The following is a 16035-nucleotide window of genomic DNA, read 5'->3' as shown; positions in this document are numbered from 1 at the left end:
GACGTTTCGTTAGCAAAACAATTAATAAAAGAGCGTATCTGTTGTAAAAATTAAAGACAGATTTTCATGGCAGGAAATTAGTGTCAAGTCAGTGATTCCTGGAGTCATTAGACTACGGCTGGCAGCTCTGGAATGCTCCATTTTCTTTGGCTAAAGCACATTTCTTGGGCAGTTTAGCATTTTTTTTTTTCCCCTTAGAATTTAATGTCATCAAAGTTGTCATTAATATTTTACTTAGAATTTTTTAAGAGGAAATCTTCACAAAATTAACAATGCAGATCATTAAGTAATTAGAGCCATTTCAGATGTGCCTGAAAAGAATACCACGTATGGATTAGTTGTTTTTTCCTTTTATTTTTTGAATTAAATTCAGTGAAAGCTTCAAGGGAAAAAAAAACCCATCAGTTACCTATTTGTTCCCTCATATTTTAACTAAATAATTTTAGCAGTTATGTAGAAAAACACATTTTAAACATCGTTGTAAAGAACTTTTCTGGAATCGGTCTGATTTAGGACATAGGAAGATCGTGATAGGCTGCATATCTTCCAGTCACATGATGGTAAATCTGTGAGGAAAATCAGAATTCAGTTCATTAATAATGATTATATAGCATATATATCAGTTAATATTTACACTTTTAAATAATAATTAATAATTTAATTGATGTTTCATTATAAAGCCCTATATTATTATGCACTTCAGCAGACTCTGCAGTCAGCCTACTTCAGGTGGAGGTTTGCTTGGAAGAGAACAGAACTTTGGGTACGATGAGGTAAATCCGATGAATTCTTATCTCTAGTTCTCATAGTCCAGTAGGGGTTATTCATTTCTTTCTCAAAAACACACTTGCCAATTTGTGCCAAGGACAACGGATTATTACTCACCTGCCTCTCGATGTCAGAAAGCAGAGTACTGGCACCTATTCGAAAGAGTTCTGGCGTCAGCCATTCGTCTCCTAGCTCTTCTTTTATGAGAGAGAGCCAGGCAAGGGAATCCTTTGCACTGCGGATGCCTCCTGCTGGTTTAAAGCCGATCTAAAAGGGAAGGTGGGAAAGAGAACAATGTTTGTTCCTGGAGTACTTTAAAAACTGGTACTGCATTAATACAGGGTCTCGATTCTCTTTCTCTCTTTCTCTCCTTCTCTTTTTTAAAGTCTATTTCACTTTACCCAGCAAAAGAGCTTAGATCACTGGCTCACGCCCATTCACAGTACAAAATGACTTCTCTAAGATTAGTGGGAAGAATGTCACTGCTTCTGAGGAGACACTAATGAGCGTTAATAACCCTCATTAACATTGCACTTATTGGAAAGTCATAAACCTCAACCATCTAAACTATAGCTGTGAACTGGGGATAAACAAGAGAGGTGTCAATAAACAAGGAAAACAGATATCACAAAAGCCCATTCATTCTGCATTTCTACCAGTGAGCCTGGCTAGTCACCTTTCAGCCCTTCATCCTGAGGTGCAAAAGACACACACATGTATTCAAAATAAGAAGAGGGAATCAGTGAGGCCACACTAACCAAACTGGCAGCAATCAGGAAGGAGTGTTGACAGTTGTTTTCATCAATGTAACTGCAGGGACTTTCTTCTAAGTTGTAAGTAGAAAGAGTTATATAAAGCAGCCAGACCACTTAAATAAGTGCAGCAGAAAAAGACAGTGTAGGAACTCTTCACAGTTCAGTAGTCTTTGAAGGTGAACATAAAACAGCACAAGTCAGCCAGTATCTGATGTTTACAAATGATGTCCCCAAATCCATTAGAAATGGATAAATGTGTTCTATAAACAGTAAAACCTGCTTATCTGGATTTACTGGTCTCCAGAACTCGAATCCACTAGCGTAGAGTATCTATAGATGGGAACAATCAAGAAAACACTCTATAGCCAAGTACTAAAGCTCAGGCATTTAAACACTAAGAGCTGTTGATTCGATAGGTAGCACCAACACGGGGTTAACTGCTAAAAGAATGCTAGAGAAGGGAGATGATAAATGCAAGGTCCCATAATTTACCCAAACTAGAAACCTCAGAGTTAACCTAGACTCCGCCATTTTCCTCACCACACCAAACCCAATCAATCAATGGTCAAGTCCTACGAATCTTCTCTCCTTAACTTCCATATCTACCACACACACTTCCTCTCTGCTTTCACTTCTGCCGTATTAGTTTAGACCCTCATTCATTCTCATATGGAATATCGGTCGGTCTCTTTACTGGTTTCCCTGCCTCAGGCACACATGGCCACATGACTAAGCAGCAGCTATACACTGATCCTAACCCTATCTGTCTATTCCTCTGGAGCCCAACTGGCTCTGAAAGAGTGCAGGGACATGAGGCGAGAGGGGGAGATAAATAGGATGAGATTATTTCTTGAGAAGAAGCCCCCAAAATCAATTAGCTTATATTAGCATACATGTTAATCATAGGAGCATTTTTGTCAATTAGGCAGTGCTGCATATAGATTTTTCCATATAGTTCAGTTGTGTCAGCAAGTCTGTTTGGCAATGTTTCTAAAGAGAGGTTCTAGCATAAGTTTATCCTTTTTTTTTTAAGGGAGAGAATATGGAAAACATAAATCTGCAATGAAATCAGTTATGAAATATTAAACCTCTGCTGCTCAGAGTGACACTAATCATGGTCTGGAAGACGGCCCATCACATTTTAAAACTCCCCTTAAATCAATGATGTAGAAAGTTTACAGTCTAACGGCTGCCCAGGCAACTTGTCAACAACCTGAAAGGATGCACCTGATTTGTAGACAGAGACACAGATCCTCACCATGTGAAATCAAATGTGATTATAATGACTATGATTTGACTTGTATCGGTCCACTGTTGATAAAACTGGGGTGAACTTTGGTTGTTAGCTGAGGATAGGGTCAATACAAGTAAAAGGAAAGTACTGGAAGACAGTGAAGAGTCCCTTCTACTGTATACTGACCTAGGATATTGAGCACTTAAAACTTTTACTGAAATTCTTTGCTTGCTGTCTAAGAGATCTCCTGGGAAGGGACTTGTTCATTTTGTATCCCTGTTAACATAGGTTAACATGGCACATAGTTAACCACTCAATCAATGTCTGTTGAGAACACAACAGGATCGGGTCTCTAATGGTGAGTTTTAATCCTGACTCTGGAGTTTATGAGACACACAGATGCCTGAGGATTACTCCTGATCCAGAAGTGCTAGGGATGAGGGCCCAGGCATCGAACATCTTATTTTGTTGTACTTTGGCACAAAATAGGAACTACTGGTCTAAATGAATAGTAGTGGTCTCAGATGGGAGGGCCAAAGAGAGAGTTCTCTTTTTTAGAGCTAAACATTTTTTTTTTTTTAATTTGGATCAATGCAGAAAGGCTACCAAGTAGAGGTTACTCAAATTGAGTCAACTATCATAAGTAAGGTCACAGTAGACAGCATTCCTATTTGTACTTTTTTAAGATATGAAGTTATTCTGGGGCGCCTGGGTGGCGCAGTCGGTTAAGCGTCCGACTTCAGCCAGGTCACGATCTCGCGGTCCGTGAGTTCGAGCCCCGCGTCGGGCTCTGGGCTGATGGCTCAGAGCCTGGAGCCTGTTTCCCATTCTGTGTCTCCCTCTCTCTCTGCCCCTCCCCCGTTCATGCTCTGTCTCTCTCTGTCCCAAAAATAAATAAACGTTGAAAAAAAAAAAAATTTAAAAAGATATGAAGTTATTCTGAAGGAGAAAATTCTGGAAGAAGTTCATTTCCTCTGAAACCCAGAACATTCTGAAAAGGGGCTCCAGTTCCAAAATGAACTGTAGGTACAGTGACATATACAGTCATCACATCTGGTTGGCATAGGATTAAAGGTCTTTATTTTGGGGTTTCCATTCAGCAGTAATCCAGAGATCAGCTTTTAAAGATGTCTTCTGAGGAAGGGACAGTCTCATTACAAAACAAAACAAAATAAAACAAAACAACCTTTCTCTCCAGTGATATTAAAAAAAAAAAATCCTTTGAGATAATTTGCAGCTAAACAAGCAACTTGAAGCTAAAAGGAAAATCCAAACTCATTTTAAAAAAACACCTCATACGCATTTTTCTTTTTAACTTCCTATGTTTCAAAAAAATATGTATTATTTTTCGAAAAGCTGACAAAAGCTAGCACATACCCTCCTCAGCTTAACAGTCTTCCAAAGAGCACATCCAACTGCCATAAAACGCAAAAATGGATATTTAATTCAAGAGCTATATAACGTCTAGCTACCTTTTCCCTGCTGTTTCACAGCATTTCATTATTTTGTTTAATAAGTTCATCTCCTCGAGAATTTTCTCTTCACCTCATATTATTAAAAGTAATAAGTTTTTCTGGACCGGGGGTTTCCCAACAGAAAAACCAATTTATGTGTGTCCTTCAATAATGACAGGAAAAGATTATTTCCCATTATATTGCATACTTTTCATATCACCACCACAGCTTATCATTCAATAAATGTTACTCTGCAATTCTTTCCATTCCTCAAGGAAGTTTAATTTCTGCATTAACCTGTTTTCGCTGGCCAACGCCTTACCAGAAAGCCTCTGTGTTGCAGCAGAATTAGTTCGTTAAAGAACCCATTTAGGAATCTCTTGTCAGTGATAAAATTGTCTTCAGTTAATAAAAGGACATAAAGTGAGTTTACATCTTGATCACACATACTTACTCCCACACTCACACTCACTTTCTGCTAATCGCACATTTTTCTCCATGAATGTGTTCTTTTGTAATGAAAGGTAAATTAAACATTTATCTTAATAAAGGTAACTCATTCACACCTTCTGCATATAAAGACAGTTTTTGTGGCTGTAACTAGTATTATAAATAACATTATCTTTACTCCGAAGAAAGATTTGCTGGCAATAATATACCTTGTTTCCAGTTTTCCAGAAGAAATCTCTAATGGCCCGTAGCATTACTATAGCTACTGGGAAAGTGGCATTTACTGTTTCTTTTCCAGTAGAGGTCTTAATAAAATCTGATCCTAAAACAAAAGGAAAAAAAAAAACCTCCATGTTAATTAAAATTTTATTTTTTACACATCTTAGTCAGCGGAAGAAATGAGTTGTGTAAATTTTTTTCCTGAGGAACACAACTTTATTTTTCATTAGCTATCTGAAAAATTAAAAAGAAAATCCCTCTTTAAAATAATTCTATCCATACTTTCCACCCCTCCCCCCCCTTACTAGAAGATGCATGGAATTAAGTACCGAATGGATTCTGATTCCTAGGGCCCTTGCCTCCATCTTTCCATATCATCAATTAAAATCAAGTTGGTTTATTTAATGCATAACTAAGATGAATAAAAACAATTTTATGCCCTGTGCTTAATATCATTTATCACAACACTTTACTACAAAACTGCAGTGCCCACTCATTTTCCCCTCATTTTCTTATGCTCGACAGAAAGTACTCAGTACGGCTCTGACCACGCAAGAAGAATCACCACTAGCTTATTTGTACCGCGCTGTTCAGTAATGAAAGCCGTGTATCTTCCAACGAGATTAGGAATTTCACGAAAGACATCAACTATTTCATAACCTACAAATACTTTAAACAACTTTCTGTCTCTCAAATGCATCCTAAACCTATTGATGTAGTTTAACAGAATAGCACAGGAGACAAAGAAATGATAATAACAGTTAAGATTCACTGTGTGTTATGCACTATTCTTTATTCTAGGTGCTTTACAAGTAATAACTCAGTCATTCCTCACAACACCTGCATAAGTTAAGTACTAATATGATCCCCATTTTAAAGGACAAAATTGAGATACAGAAAGGTTAAAATGGGGCTCCTGGGTGGCTTAGTTGGTTGAGCGTCTGACTTCGGCTCAGGTCAAGATCTTAAGGTTCATGAATTCAAGCCCCATGTCGGGCTCTGTGTTGACAGCTCAGAACCTAGAGCCTGCTTAGATTCTGTGTCTCCCTCCCTCCATGCCCCATCCCTTCTCGCGCTCTGTCTCTGTCTCTCCAAAAATAAAACGTTGAAAAACAATTTCTTTTAAAAAAGAAGAAGAAATGTTAAATAACCTGCTTGGGGTCACACAGTTAGTAAGGGGACGGCGTAGAATTCTAACCAAAAAAACACAGCTTAACCAATATTATAGTGTCTCCAAGAAACTTACCTAGGGTCACAAAGTCAGGTAGCCAAATAGGGATGCCATCTTTAATGTAGTTATCTAACCTTGAAATACTCAACATGCCCACAGACCAGCAGCATGGGTACCATGGGGGTGCTTGCTAAAAATGCAGACTCTCAGATCCTATACTAGATCAACTGAATCAGAATCTGAATGTAAACAAGGTTCCTAGGGGATTCCTGTGCAAATTCATGGCTCTAGCCCACTGAGTCTGAGGGACCACAGGTAAGGCTAATGTCTGGGATTCTCCCAAGGTGCATCAAAGAAGTGGTCAATGGAAATGTTGGAAAGAAATGGCTAAAACTTTCCCCTTTAGTTTCAAATGGAAAGATACTTCCACAACTATTCTGTGGATGGAAAGGTTCAAATTGACAAACCTTTGTAAACACACTGTGTGTGCGGCACAGTGGAAAATACAGCAACAAATAATTCAAGCCCTTGCCCTCAAAAGCATACATTCTAGGTGCAGGTGGAAATGAAACATAAATCCCGGGTAATTACTTGATAGGCTAGAAGTCAGAAGACCTGGTTTTACCTCCTGAACCATCTTGCCTATAAAATACGCCTGAAAATTCTTACTTGCTTCACAGTGTTCGTTATACAAGGAATTAAAAGAGACAATCTATATGAAAGCACTTTGAAAACTCTCAAGCATTATACAAATATAAATGAATCAAAGACTTAGGTATGGTTTCAATGTGTAAAAATGTGATAGAAATTTTGATTTATGAAAGCAGGTCATCAGAAGCCTTTTTTTTCCTGTGGGTCTATAGACCCACTGGAAGAAATGGAGATATATCTGTCATGCATGCATTTATCTAACGAATATTCACTAAGCACTTACTATGTGCCAGACTCTGTTCTAGATGTGGAAGATAGACCACAAAACAAAACAATAAAGTTCCTACCCTTGTAAGCAGATTTTCTAGAGGAGAAAGACAATAAACAAATGAATATACAACAAATGTCAGTGGAGGTAAGTGCTATGAAGAAAAAAGCAATGTAATGAGGTAGAGAGTGACGGAGTTGGGGAGAGGTAGCCATATTTAAATAGAGTTATCATAAAGGCTTCGCTCAGGAGTGATATTCAAATACAGACTGAATGAAAGGTATCACTGAAAAGAACATCACAAGCAGGGAAACAGCAAGTGCAAAGAAAGGCCCTTAGGTAGGCATGAGCTGAGTTGATTAATAAATGAACAAATGAATAGGACTACAGAACCAACGTGTGGTCACTACCACACCAGAAAAAAGACAATCAAGGAGAAGAGATTAAAGCCTCCAAAAAATAGATGTAAGAGGTGAGGGGAACATCCCCACAGAATTCACAATGAGACCAAGACCAAGATGTGATTTCCTAAAGTGTGACATTGTCTTCTGATTCACTAGAAAGCTTTTGGGTACAACACTGGATATCATGTAAATTCTTTCAAGCATCTTAAAAGATTATTAAGATAAAAGTCCAAGGCCACATTTGGAGGCCTAAAAAAAGCTATGGTCACTTAAAAATCACACAATTTAAAGTTAACCAAAAAAGCCAAACTCCTTTGAAAGAGTCTGGAGGTAGGATAAGGGAGAAGACTCTCCTCCTAACATATTTGGGAGGAGCAGAGCAGAATACCTATCATGATAGCAACAAAAGTCCAGGAGTAGTAACAGTGGCCTACACATAGTGTCTGTCTCTTGTTCTTGGTTGTACGGTAAGCACATTTGAGGGCAGGTGCTATATCTTTCTATGCACTCTGTATCCCCAGAGAATGACACACAAGCAAGGCTCAATAAATGAATTTTGGATGGATGGATGGATGGATAGATGGATGGAAGGAAGGAAGGAAGGAAGGAAGGAAGGAAGGAAGGAAGGGCAGATGGAGGGATGGAGGGATGGAAGGAAGGATGGATGGATGGATGGATGGATGGATGGATGGATGGATCAAGTGGTAAACAGAGGGCCACAGCTACCAAGAAAAAGCAATCTACAATATTTCCTACCTTTAACTGACTAATGGGAAAGGAAAGACAGTTTTGAGTTTCATCCCAGTTCAGGTAACAAAACTGGACAGGTGACTCAGAAGAATACATTATTTTATTTATTTTTAAATGAATTTTAAATTTTAGAACAGATCTAAATCTACAGAAACATTGTAAAGCTAGTACAGAGAATCCCCATAAACCCTACACCCAGTTTCCCCTATTATTAAAAACTTTTATCCATATGGTACATTTGTTACAATTAATGAAGCAATATAGACATATTGCTATTAACCCAAATCCCTATTTTATTTAGATTTCCTTAGTTTTACTTAGAATCCAGTTGCACCCAGGATAGTATGATGTGTACATCTGTCATATCTCCATGGTTTCCTCGTGGCTGTGACAGTTTCTTGGACTTGCCTTGTTTTGATGACTGTTAACAGTTTTGAGGAGTACTGGTCAGGTATTTTGTAAAATGTCCCCCATTTGGGACTTGTCTGACATATCTCTCATTTTGATTAAACTGGGGTGATGGGTTTTTGGGGAGGAAGACCACAGAGGTAAAGTGCCATTCTCACAGTATCACATCAAGCGTACCTACCATTGACATGATTTACCACTGTTGATGTCGACTGTAAACACTTGGGAGGTAGGATTTGCCACGTTTGTCCACTGCAAAGTCACTCTCTTTTCTCTACTTTCCATACTGTACCCCTTGGAAAGAAGCCCTTATGTGAATCCCACACTTGCATGGGAGACTTGTCTGCTCCCATGTACATATTTATGATCATTTCTAGCAGTATAGACTCGGAGATATACTTGGGTTTATAATCCAGTTCATTATTTTCTTGCTCAAATGGTTCTACCTTTGGCCACTGGGAGCTCTTTCAGTTGCTTCCTATATACCTTTGACACACCTCTACCATGGAGCATTTTTATTTTTTAAGCACTTACTCTGGTATTGCCAAATGCTCCAGGCTCATCTTTTATGTTTTCTGCCCCAGTCTGAGAATAAGCCCTAGTTACTTTTATTAGAGAATGGTATTAGAACCCCAAATCTTGGTGCTAGGCATAGTCACTGTTACTGCAGGGGCTTGTTTCTGGCTCTCTCAGCTGCCTAGCAAAGAAATATACATGTGTATACTAACCCACTTATATATACACATCTATTAATAATTCCATGTTTAACTATATTACACTAAATATGCATAATACTGATGTCTCCAACTCAGACTCATCACCACATGGATCATTCTAGCCCCTTCCCCCTCTGGAAACTGCCATTTCAACAGTGAGGAACCTGGCACCTACCATCTGCCATTCATTTATTTAACCGCGCACATCCAGTATCCATGTGGAGCACTATCAGAATTGTTACCCACACCATGGGAAATAACGTTATCAACTACTCCACGGTGCTAATGTGCAGTTTCATTTGCCTTTAGCCTTACAGCCCACCCTCATTTATAGTGTTATGTGGGTCAGCACCTTTCTTCCCACCTCCTTTAGTAAGGCTGTTTCATACATGTGTAACATAGTCAGATTCTTTGCTCAGAGCCAGCATTCTATCCTGGAATCCCCTAATCTCCTAAATTATATATATATATATTTTTTTTATCTGTATACATTAAGGGTCACATTTTGTGAAGCTTCTAGTGGTTCTGACAAACGTGCAGGGTCATGCATCAACCATTACAGTATCACACACAACACATTCACAACTCTGCTTCACATTTTCATCTTCCCCCACACGCACTGGCAACCACTGATCATAAACTATTGGAACAGTTTTGCCTTTTCCAGAATGTCATGTATTGGAATCATCCAGCCTTTCAGACTGGCTTTTTCACTTAGCAATATGCATTAATAAAATGTTTTAATGTTTATTTATTTATTTATTTATTTATTTATTTTTTTCAACGTTTATTTATTTTTGGGACAGAGAGAGACAGAGCATGAACGGGCGAGGGGCAGAGAGAGAGGGAGACACAGAATCGGAAACAGGCTCCAGGCTCTGAGCCATCAGCCCAGAGCCCGACGCGGGGCTCGAACTCACGGACCGCGAGATCGTGACCTGGCTGAAGTCGTACGCTTAACCGACTGCGCCACCCAGGCGCCCCTAATGTTTATTTATTTTTGAGAGAGGGAGAGAGAGAGAGAGAGAGAGAGACAGAGAGAGAGACAGAGAGAGTGAGGGAGGGGAAGAGAGAGTGAGGGAGGGGAAGAGAGAGAGGGAGACACAGAATCCAAAGCAGGTTCCAGGCTCTGAGCTGTCAGCACAGAGCCTGATGTGAGGCTTGAACCCACGAACTGTGTGATCATGAATGAGCCAAGTCAGACCCTCAACTGACTGAGCCACCCAGGTGCCCCAGCAATATGCATTTAAAATTCACTGGTGTCTTTTCATGGCTTGATAGTTCATTTCTTTTTAATGATAAATAATATGCCATTGTATTCATGTACCACAATTATATTCATCCACTCACTTATTAAAGGATATCTTGGTTGCTTAAGTTTTGGGCAACGATGAATAAAACTGCTACAAACACTCATATGCAGGATTTTGTGTAGACATAAATTTTCAAATAAGTTGGGCAAATACAGAGAGGGCAACTGCTAGATTACATGGTAAAACCACATTTTGCTTTGAAAGAAACTGCCAAATTATTTTTCAAAGTAGCTGTATCATTTTGCACTCCCAATAGCAGTGAATGAGAGTTCCTGATGCTCTATATCCTCACGAGCAATTAGTGTCATCAGTTTTTGAATTTTATCCAGTCTAATAGGTGCACATATAGATTACATACATATTTTTGTCAGATTATACCTAAGTATTCAATTTATGGATCGCTGTTATAAATGATAGGTTTTTTGAGTTTCAAATTCCAACTGTTCACACTGCTGGTGGATAGGAAAGCAATAGACTTTTTATATTAACCTTGTACCATGAAGCCTTGGTAAACTCACTTAGTAGTTTCAAGAGTTTGTTAGCCTGGGGGGATTTTCTCCACAAATGATGATGTCATCTGCAAACAAAGACAGCTTTATATCGTTCTTCCTGTAAATTTTTTCTTGTGGTTGTCGTCACAAATTATAACAAACTTGGTATCTTAAAACAATAGAGATTTATTTTCTCGCAGTTCTGTATGGCAGAAGTCCAAAATCAAGTTGTCCGCAGGGCTGAACACCTTGTGGAGGCTCTAGGGCAAATCTGTTCCCGAACTCGCCCCGCTTCCTCTAGGGGCCAGCATTCCTTGGTTGCATCACTTTGACCTCTGCCTCCGTCTTCTCATGGCCTTCTTTTCTGGGTATAAACCTAGTCATCCTCTACTTCTCTCTGATAATAACATTTGTGGTGGTATTTAGGTCCCACTTGGATAATCCTGAATAATCACTTCATCTCCAGACTCTTAATCATGTCTGCAAAGGCTTTTTTGGTTTTCCCCAAAAAAAGGTAATAGTCAGATTCTGGAGATGTGGTTATACCTCTAGGAGCCATTATTAGCCTACCACACCTCCCAATTTGTATTTATCTAATTTCCTTCTCTTATCTTCTTGCAGTAGGTAGGGCTTTCCAGTACAGTGTTGAATAGGAATAGTGAGGGAGAACACTCTTGCCTTCTTCTTAAGGAGACCTTTGGGGATAGTGTCTAGTTGCTCATACATGTGTTAGCTAAAGTTTGTTTGTAGATTTTCTTTACCAAGCTAAGAACATTCCCCACTATTCCTAGTTTGATGAGAGCTTTTATTATAAACAGATGTTAAAATCTGTCATATGCCTTATCTGTGATAATTGATATGACCATATGATGTTTCCTCTTTAGTGTATTGATATGGTCAATTACATTACACTGAACCAGGCTTGCATATCTGGAGTAAATCCCCCTGTGTCGTGGCATATAATTCTTTCTATACATTGTTGAGTTCATTTTACTAACATGTTGTTGAAGATTATTTTTTTGCATTATATTCAAGAGTGATACTGATTTATGGTTTTCCTTTCTTGTCTCTATCTGGTTTTGGTATTGGGGTAATGATGGTCTCACAAAGTGAGCATTCTCTCTTCTTCTATTTTCTGGAAGACATTGTAGAGAATTGATATTCTTTCTTCCTTAAATGTTTGGTAGAATTCATCAGTGAAACCATCTTTAGCCAGTGCTTTCCTTTTTGGAAGGGTTTAATTTTTCTTTAATAATTTATTACATTATTAAATAATAAAATTATTTTGTAATATTCTAGAATTAAAATACAGTTTTATGACATAGCTTATAACATAGTTTATATAAATATATACTTACATATTTACTATTATATATAATATTTACAAAATAAATTAAAATTAAAATTACTTCTTTGATAGATACAGGCTTATTTGGGATTATTTCTCCTCGCAGGTATCAATCCAACTAAATCGATAATCACTTTAAATGTTAGTGGTCAAAATGCACCAGTTGAAATCAGAGATTGATATGAAACAAGACCCTTCTATATGTTGTTTATAAGAAATCCACTTGAAAAATAAAGAATCAGGGGACACCTGGGTGGCTCAGTAGATTAAGCTCAGGTCATAATCTTGCAGTTTGTGAGTTCGAGCCCCTCGTTGGGCTCCATGCTAACAGTATGAAGCTTTCTTGGGATTTTCTCTCTCTCCCTCTCTCTGTCCCTGCCCTGTTTAAGAAGGCTCTCTCTCTCTCTCTCAAAAATAAATAAACATTAAAAAAAATATGAAGATTCAGAAGGTTAAAAATAAAGGGATGGAAGAAGATATAACATTAATCAAAGTAAAGCAGAAGAACCTATATTAATTTCAGACAAAGCAGACTTAAGAAAAAGGAACATTATCAGGGATAAAAAAAAGGGTTTTACAGAATGATAAAGGGGCCATTTCTCCAACGAAACATAACAATCCTAAACATGTATACACCTGACAATAGAGCATCAAAATACATGAGGCATAATCTGGAAAGAACTAAAGAGAGAAACAGACAAATCTACTATTATAGCTGGAGACTTCAAAACCCCTCTTTCAGTAATTGATAACTCAAGTAGAATATGAGCAAAGATGTATTTCACTTGAATAGCTTTATCAATCAGTTATCAATTATCATGATCAAACTGACATGTATAGGAAACTAAAAACAAAAAACAACAGTAGACTACATATTCTAAAATTCAGATAAAACATTCATCAAGATAGGGTTTTTTGTCTTACTTTTGTCTTTATTTTTACATCTCTTTTTCTGCCTTCTCTAGCTTTAATTGAACATTTTCTATAGTTCCATTTTATCTCCTCTCAGCATATCAATTATACTTTCTATTATACATTCTTTTAGTGTTGCCCTAGAGTTTTCAATATACATTTTTAAAGAATTTAAGTCTATCTTCAATACTATACTGCTACTTCAATACCATACCACTAGATACTGGGAGGTATCTTTTAACAAAGTATTCCTAATTCCTCCTTTCTATCCCATCCATACAGGATTAAATGCCCAGTACATTCTTACTATTATTTTAAACAGTTATCTTTTAGATTGAGAAAGAAAAGTAATTTTATTTTTCATATATTCTCTTCTGATGTTCCTTTTTTATATATAGATCAGAATTTCTGACATATATCATTTTCTGTCTCCTTGAAGAACTTCTTTCAGCATTTCTTATAGGGCAGGTCTGCTTGGCAGTGAATTCCCTCAGTTATACATGTCTGAGCTCCTTCACTTCTGAAGGATAATTTCACTGGATATCGATTTCTTGCTTGGGTTTTTTTTCTTCGAACACTATGAGTGTTCATTCTATAAGTACTTTATTCTACTCACTTCTTGCTGACATGGTTTCCAATGAGAAGTCTACTGTAATTATTTCCTTTTTCTTCTATAGGTAAGGTGTTTTCTTTCTCTGGCCTTTTTCAAGATTTTCAATTTGTCTTTGGTTTCCTTTGGTTTTAGGTATAGTTTTTTGGGTTTTTTCCCCCCATATTTATCCTTTTAGGTGTTATCTCAGCTTCCTGGATCTGTGGTTTGATATCTGTCATTAATTTTGGAAAATTCTTGGCCATTAATTCAAATATGTTGTCTGCTCCATTTTCTCTTTCTTCTTCTAGTATCCCAATTATATATGTATTACACGTTAGAAATTATCCCTCAGTTTTTATTGTTTTTCTAAATCTTTTTTTTAAAGTTTATTCATTTTTGAGAGAGAGAGAGAGAGAGAGAGAGAGAGAGAGAGAGAGAGAGAGAGAACACAAGTGGTGGGGGGACAGAGAGAGAGGGAGACAGAATCCCAAGTAGGCTCCCCACTGTCAGCACAAAGATGGATGCAGGGCTTGAATTCATGAAACATATCATGACCTGAGCCAAAACCAAGAGTCAAATGCTTAGCTGACTGAACCACCCAGGACCCCACTGTTTTCTGTTCTGTTTGTTTGTTGTTGTTGTTTTCTTATCCTTTATCTCTTTATGCTTCAGTTTAGGAGGTTTCTTTGGATCTATCTTCAATGGTCACTCATTGTATCCAGTCTTCTCATGAGCTCATCAATGCAGTCTTCATTTCTGTTCCAGTGTTTCTGATTTCTTGCTTTTCCTTTTGAATATTTCTTAGAGTTTCTATCTCCCTGCTTACATTAACTATCCTTTCATGTTGTCTATTTTCTCCATTAGAATTAACATATTAGTCAAAATTATCTTAAATATCTCTGATAATTTCAATATCTATATCATGTCTGAATCTGGTTCTGATGTTTGTTTTGTCTCTACAGACTGTGTTTTTTCTTGGGTTTTAGCATCTCTTGTAACTTTTTGTTGAAAGTCAGTATGACATTAGGAACAGGCCTTTTGTGTCAGATTTTATGCTAATCTAATCAGGAACCAAGCTGTATTTTATGTTTGCTGTAGCCACCAGTGCCAAAGTCTTCAAGTGCCATCATATCCTTGTTGTGGTCCATCCTGTTTACTTTGGGTTTCCTAAGTGTTCCTCCTCAGAGAGAGTCTCTGTCTTTTAGCTCTGTTATCTACAATCCACTAATTACTGGAACCCTGTTGGTGCAGTGATAATGTATAGGGGAGAACAAGTATTTCATAATCCTATGGTTAAACTTTTAGTGGACCAATGTGCCTAGATTGTGTATTCACAAATGTGTATTAGCTTTTCTCTCCTACTTTGATGAGGCAGGAAGAGTGAAAGGGAAATGCCCTCCCAGGTGAGATAAAACTCGAGCAAATTCTTTTGTCCTGGAGAGCAGGTCTTTGTTAAGGAGAATGCTCTGTGTATATTTTGCAAAGATTATCTTCCCCTTACCCTGTGATAGCCAAGAGAAGAAACTTCTTGGCTCTTCACTGTGAGAACCTGGGTTCCACGAGGTAAATCCCACAAATATGCCAGCATCCTATGCAGCCTCTAACAAGTGGTCAAAAAATTACCACTTAAAGAGGACCTGGGTGGCTCGGTCGTTTGAGCATCTGACTTCGACCAGGTCATGATCTCATGGTTCTGGAGTTTGAGCCCCACATTGGGCTCTGTGCTGACAGCTCAGGGTCTGGCATCTGCTTCGGATTCTGTGTGTCCCTCTCTTTCTGCCCCTCCCCGACTCATCCTCTGTCTCTATCTCTCGAGAATACATTAAAAATTTTTTTTTTAAATTACTACTTAAGTGTTCTTGCCAGTTTATGGCTCTTGCAGGTAAGTAAGCAGATCTTAGTTGACTCTCAGGAGTCGCTCTCTCCATATATCAGAGTGGGAGTTTGCCCTGAGGCCTAAGTTCTTTGCAAGGTCTGGGAAAAGCCACTGATTTTCAGTGTATTCATCTTTTTTTTTTTCTCCTCCAAGAGCAGAAATGACAACTTCCAAGCTCTTTACATGTCAGGAAGTTCTTAAATATCAAGACAAGCCTTTATTGTCTAGATATCAGGTATAGATAAAGATACAAAT

The 16035-nt window shown here is 37.9% G+C and overlaps 1 protein-coding gene across 4 annotated transcripts in view; it reads right to left on the bottom strand.

Moving 5' to 3' along the window:
• Positions 1 to 334: 334 nt before the first annotated feature.
• DERA (deoxyribose-phosphate aldolase) overlaps positions 335 to 16035 on the bottom strand; it is a 120174-nt gene continuing 104473 nt past the window's right edge. For all 4 annotated transcript variants that reach the window (XM_030321826.1, XM_030321828.1, XM_030321829.1 and 1 more), the window contains 3 exons: positions 4871 to 4983; positions 886 to 1035; positions 335 to 566 (listed from right to left, as the gene is read on the bottom strand). In XM_030321826.1, coding sequence (XP_030177686.1) covers positions 510 to 566; positions 886 to 1035; positions 4871 to 4983 — 320 coding nt within the window. In that variant the 3' untranslated portion in view covers positions 335 to 509. The remainder of the gene's footprint in view (positions 567 to 885; positions 1036 to 4870; positions 4984 to 16035) is intronic.

This window comes from Lynx canadensis, chromosome B4 (genome assembly GCF_007474595.2).
Source record: "Lynx canadensis isolate LIC74 chromosome B4, mLynCan4.pri.v2, whole genome shotgun sequence".
In the NCBI taxonomy this organism is placed as follows: Eukaryota; Metazoa; Chordata; class Mammalia; order Carnivora; family Felidae; genus Lynx; species Lynx canadensis.
This window is presented reverse-complemented; position numbering and strand designations above follow the sequence as displayed.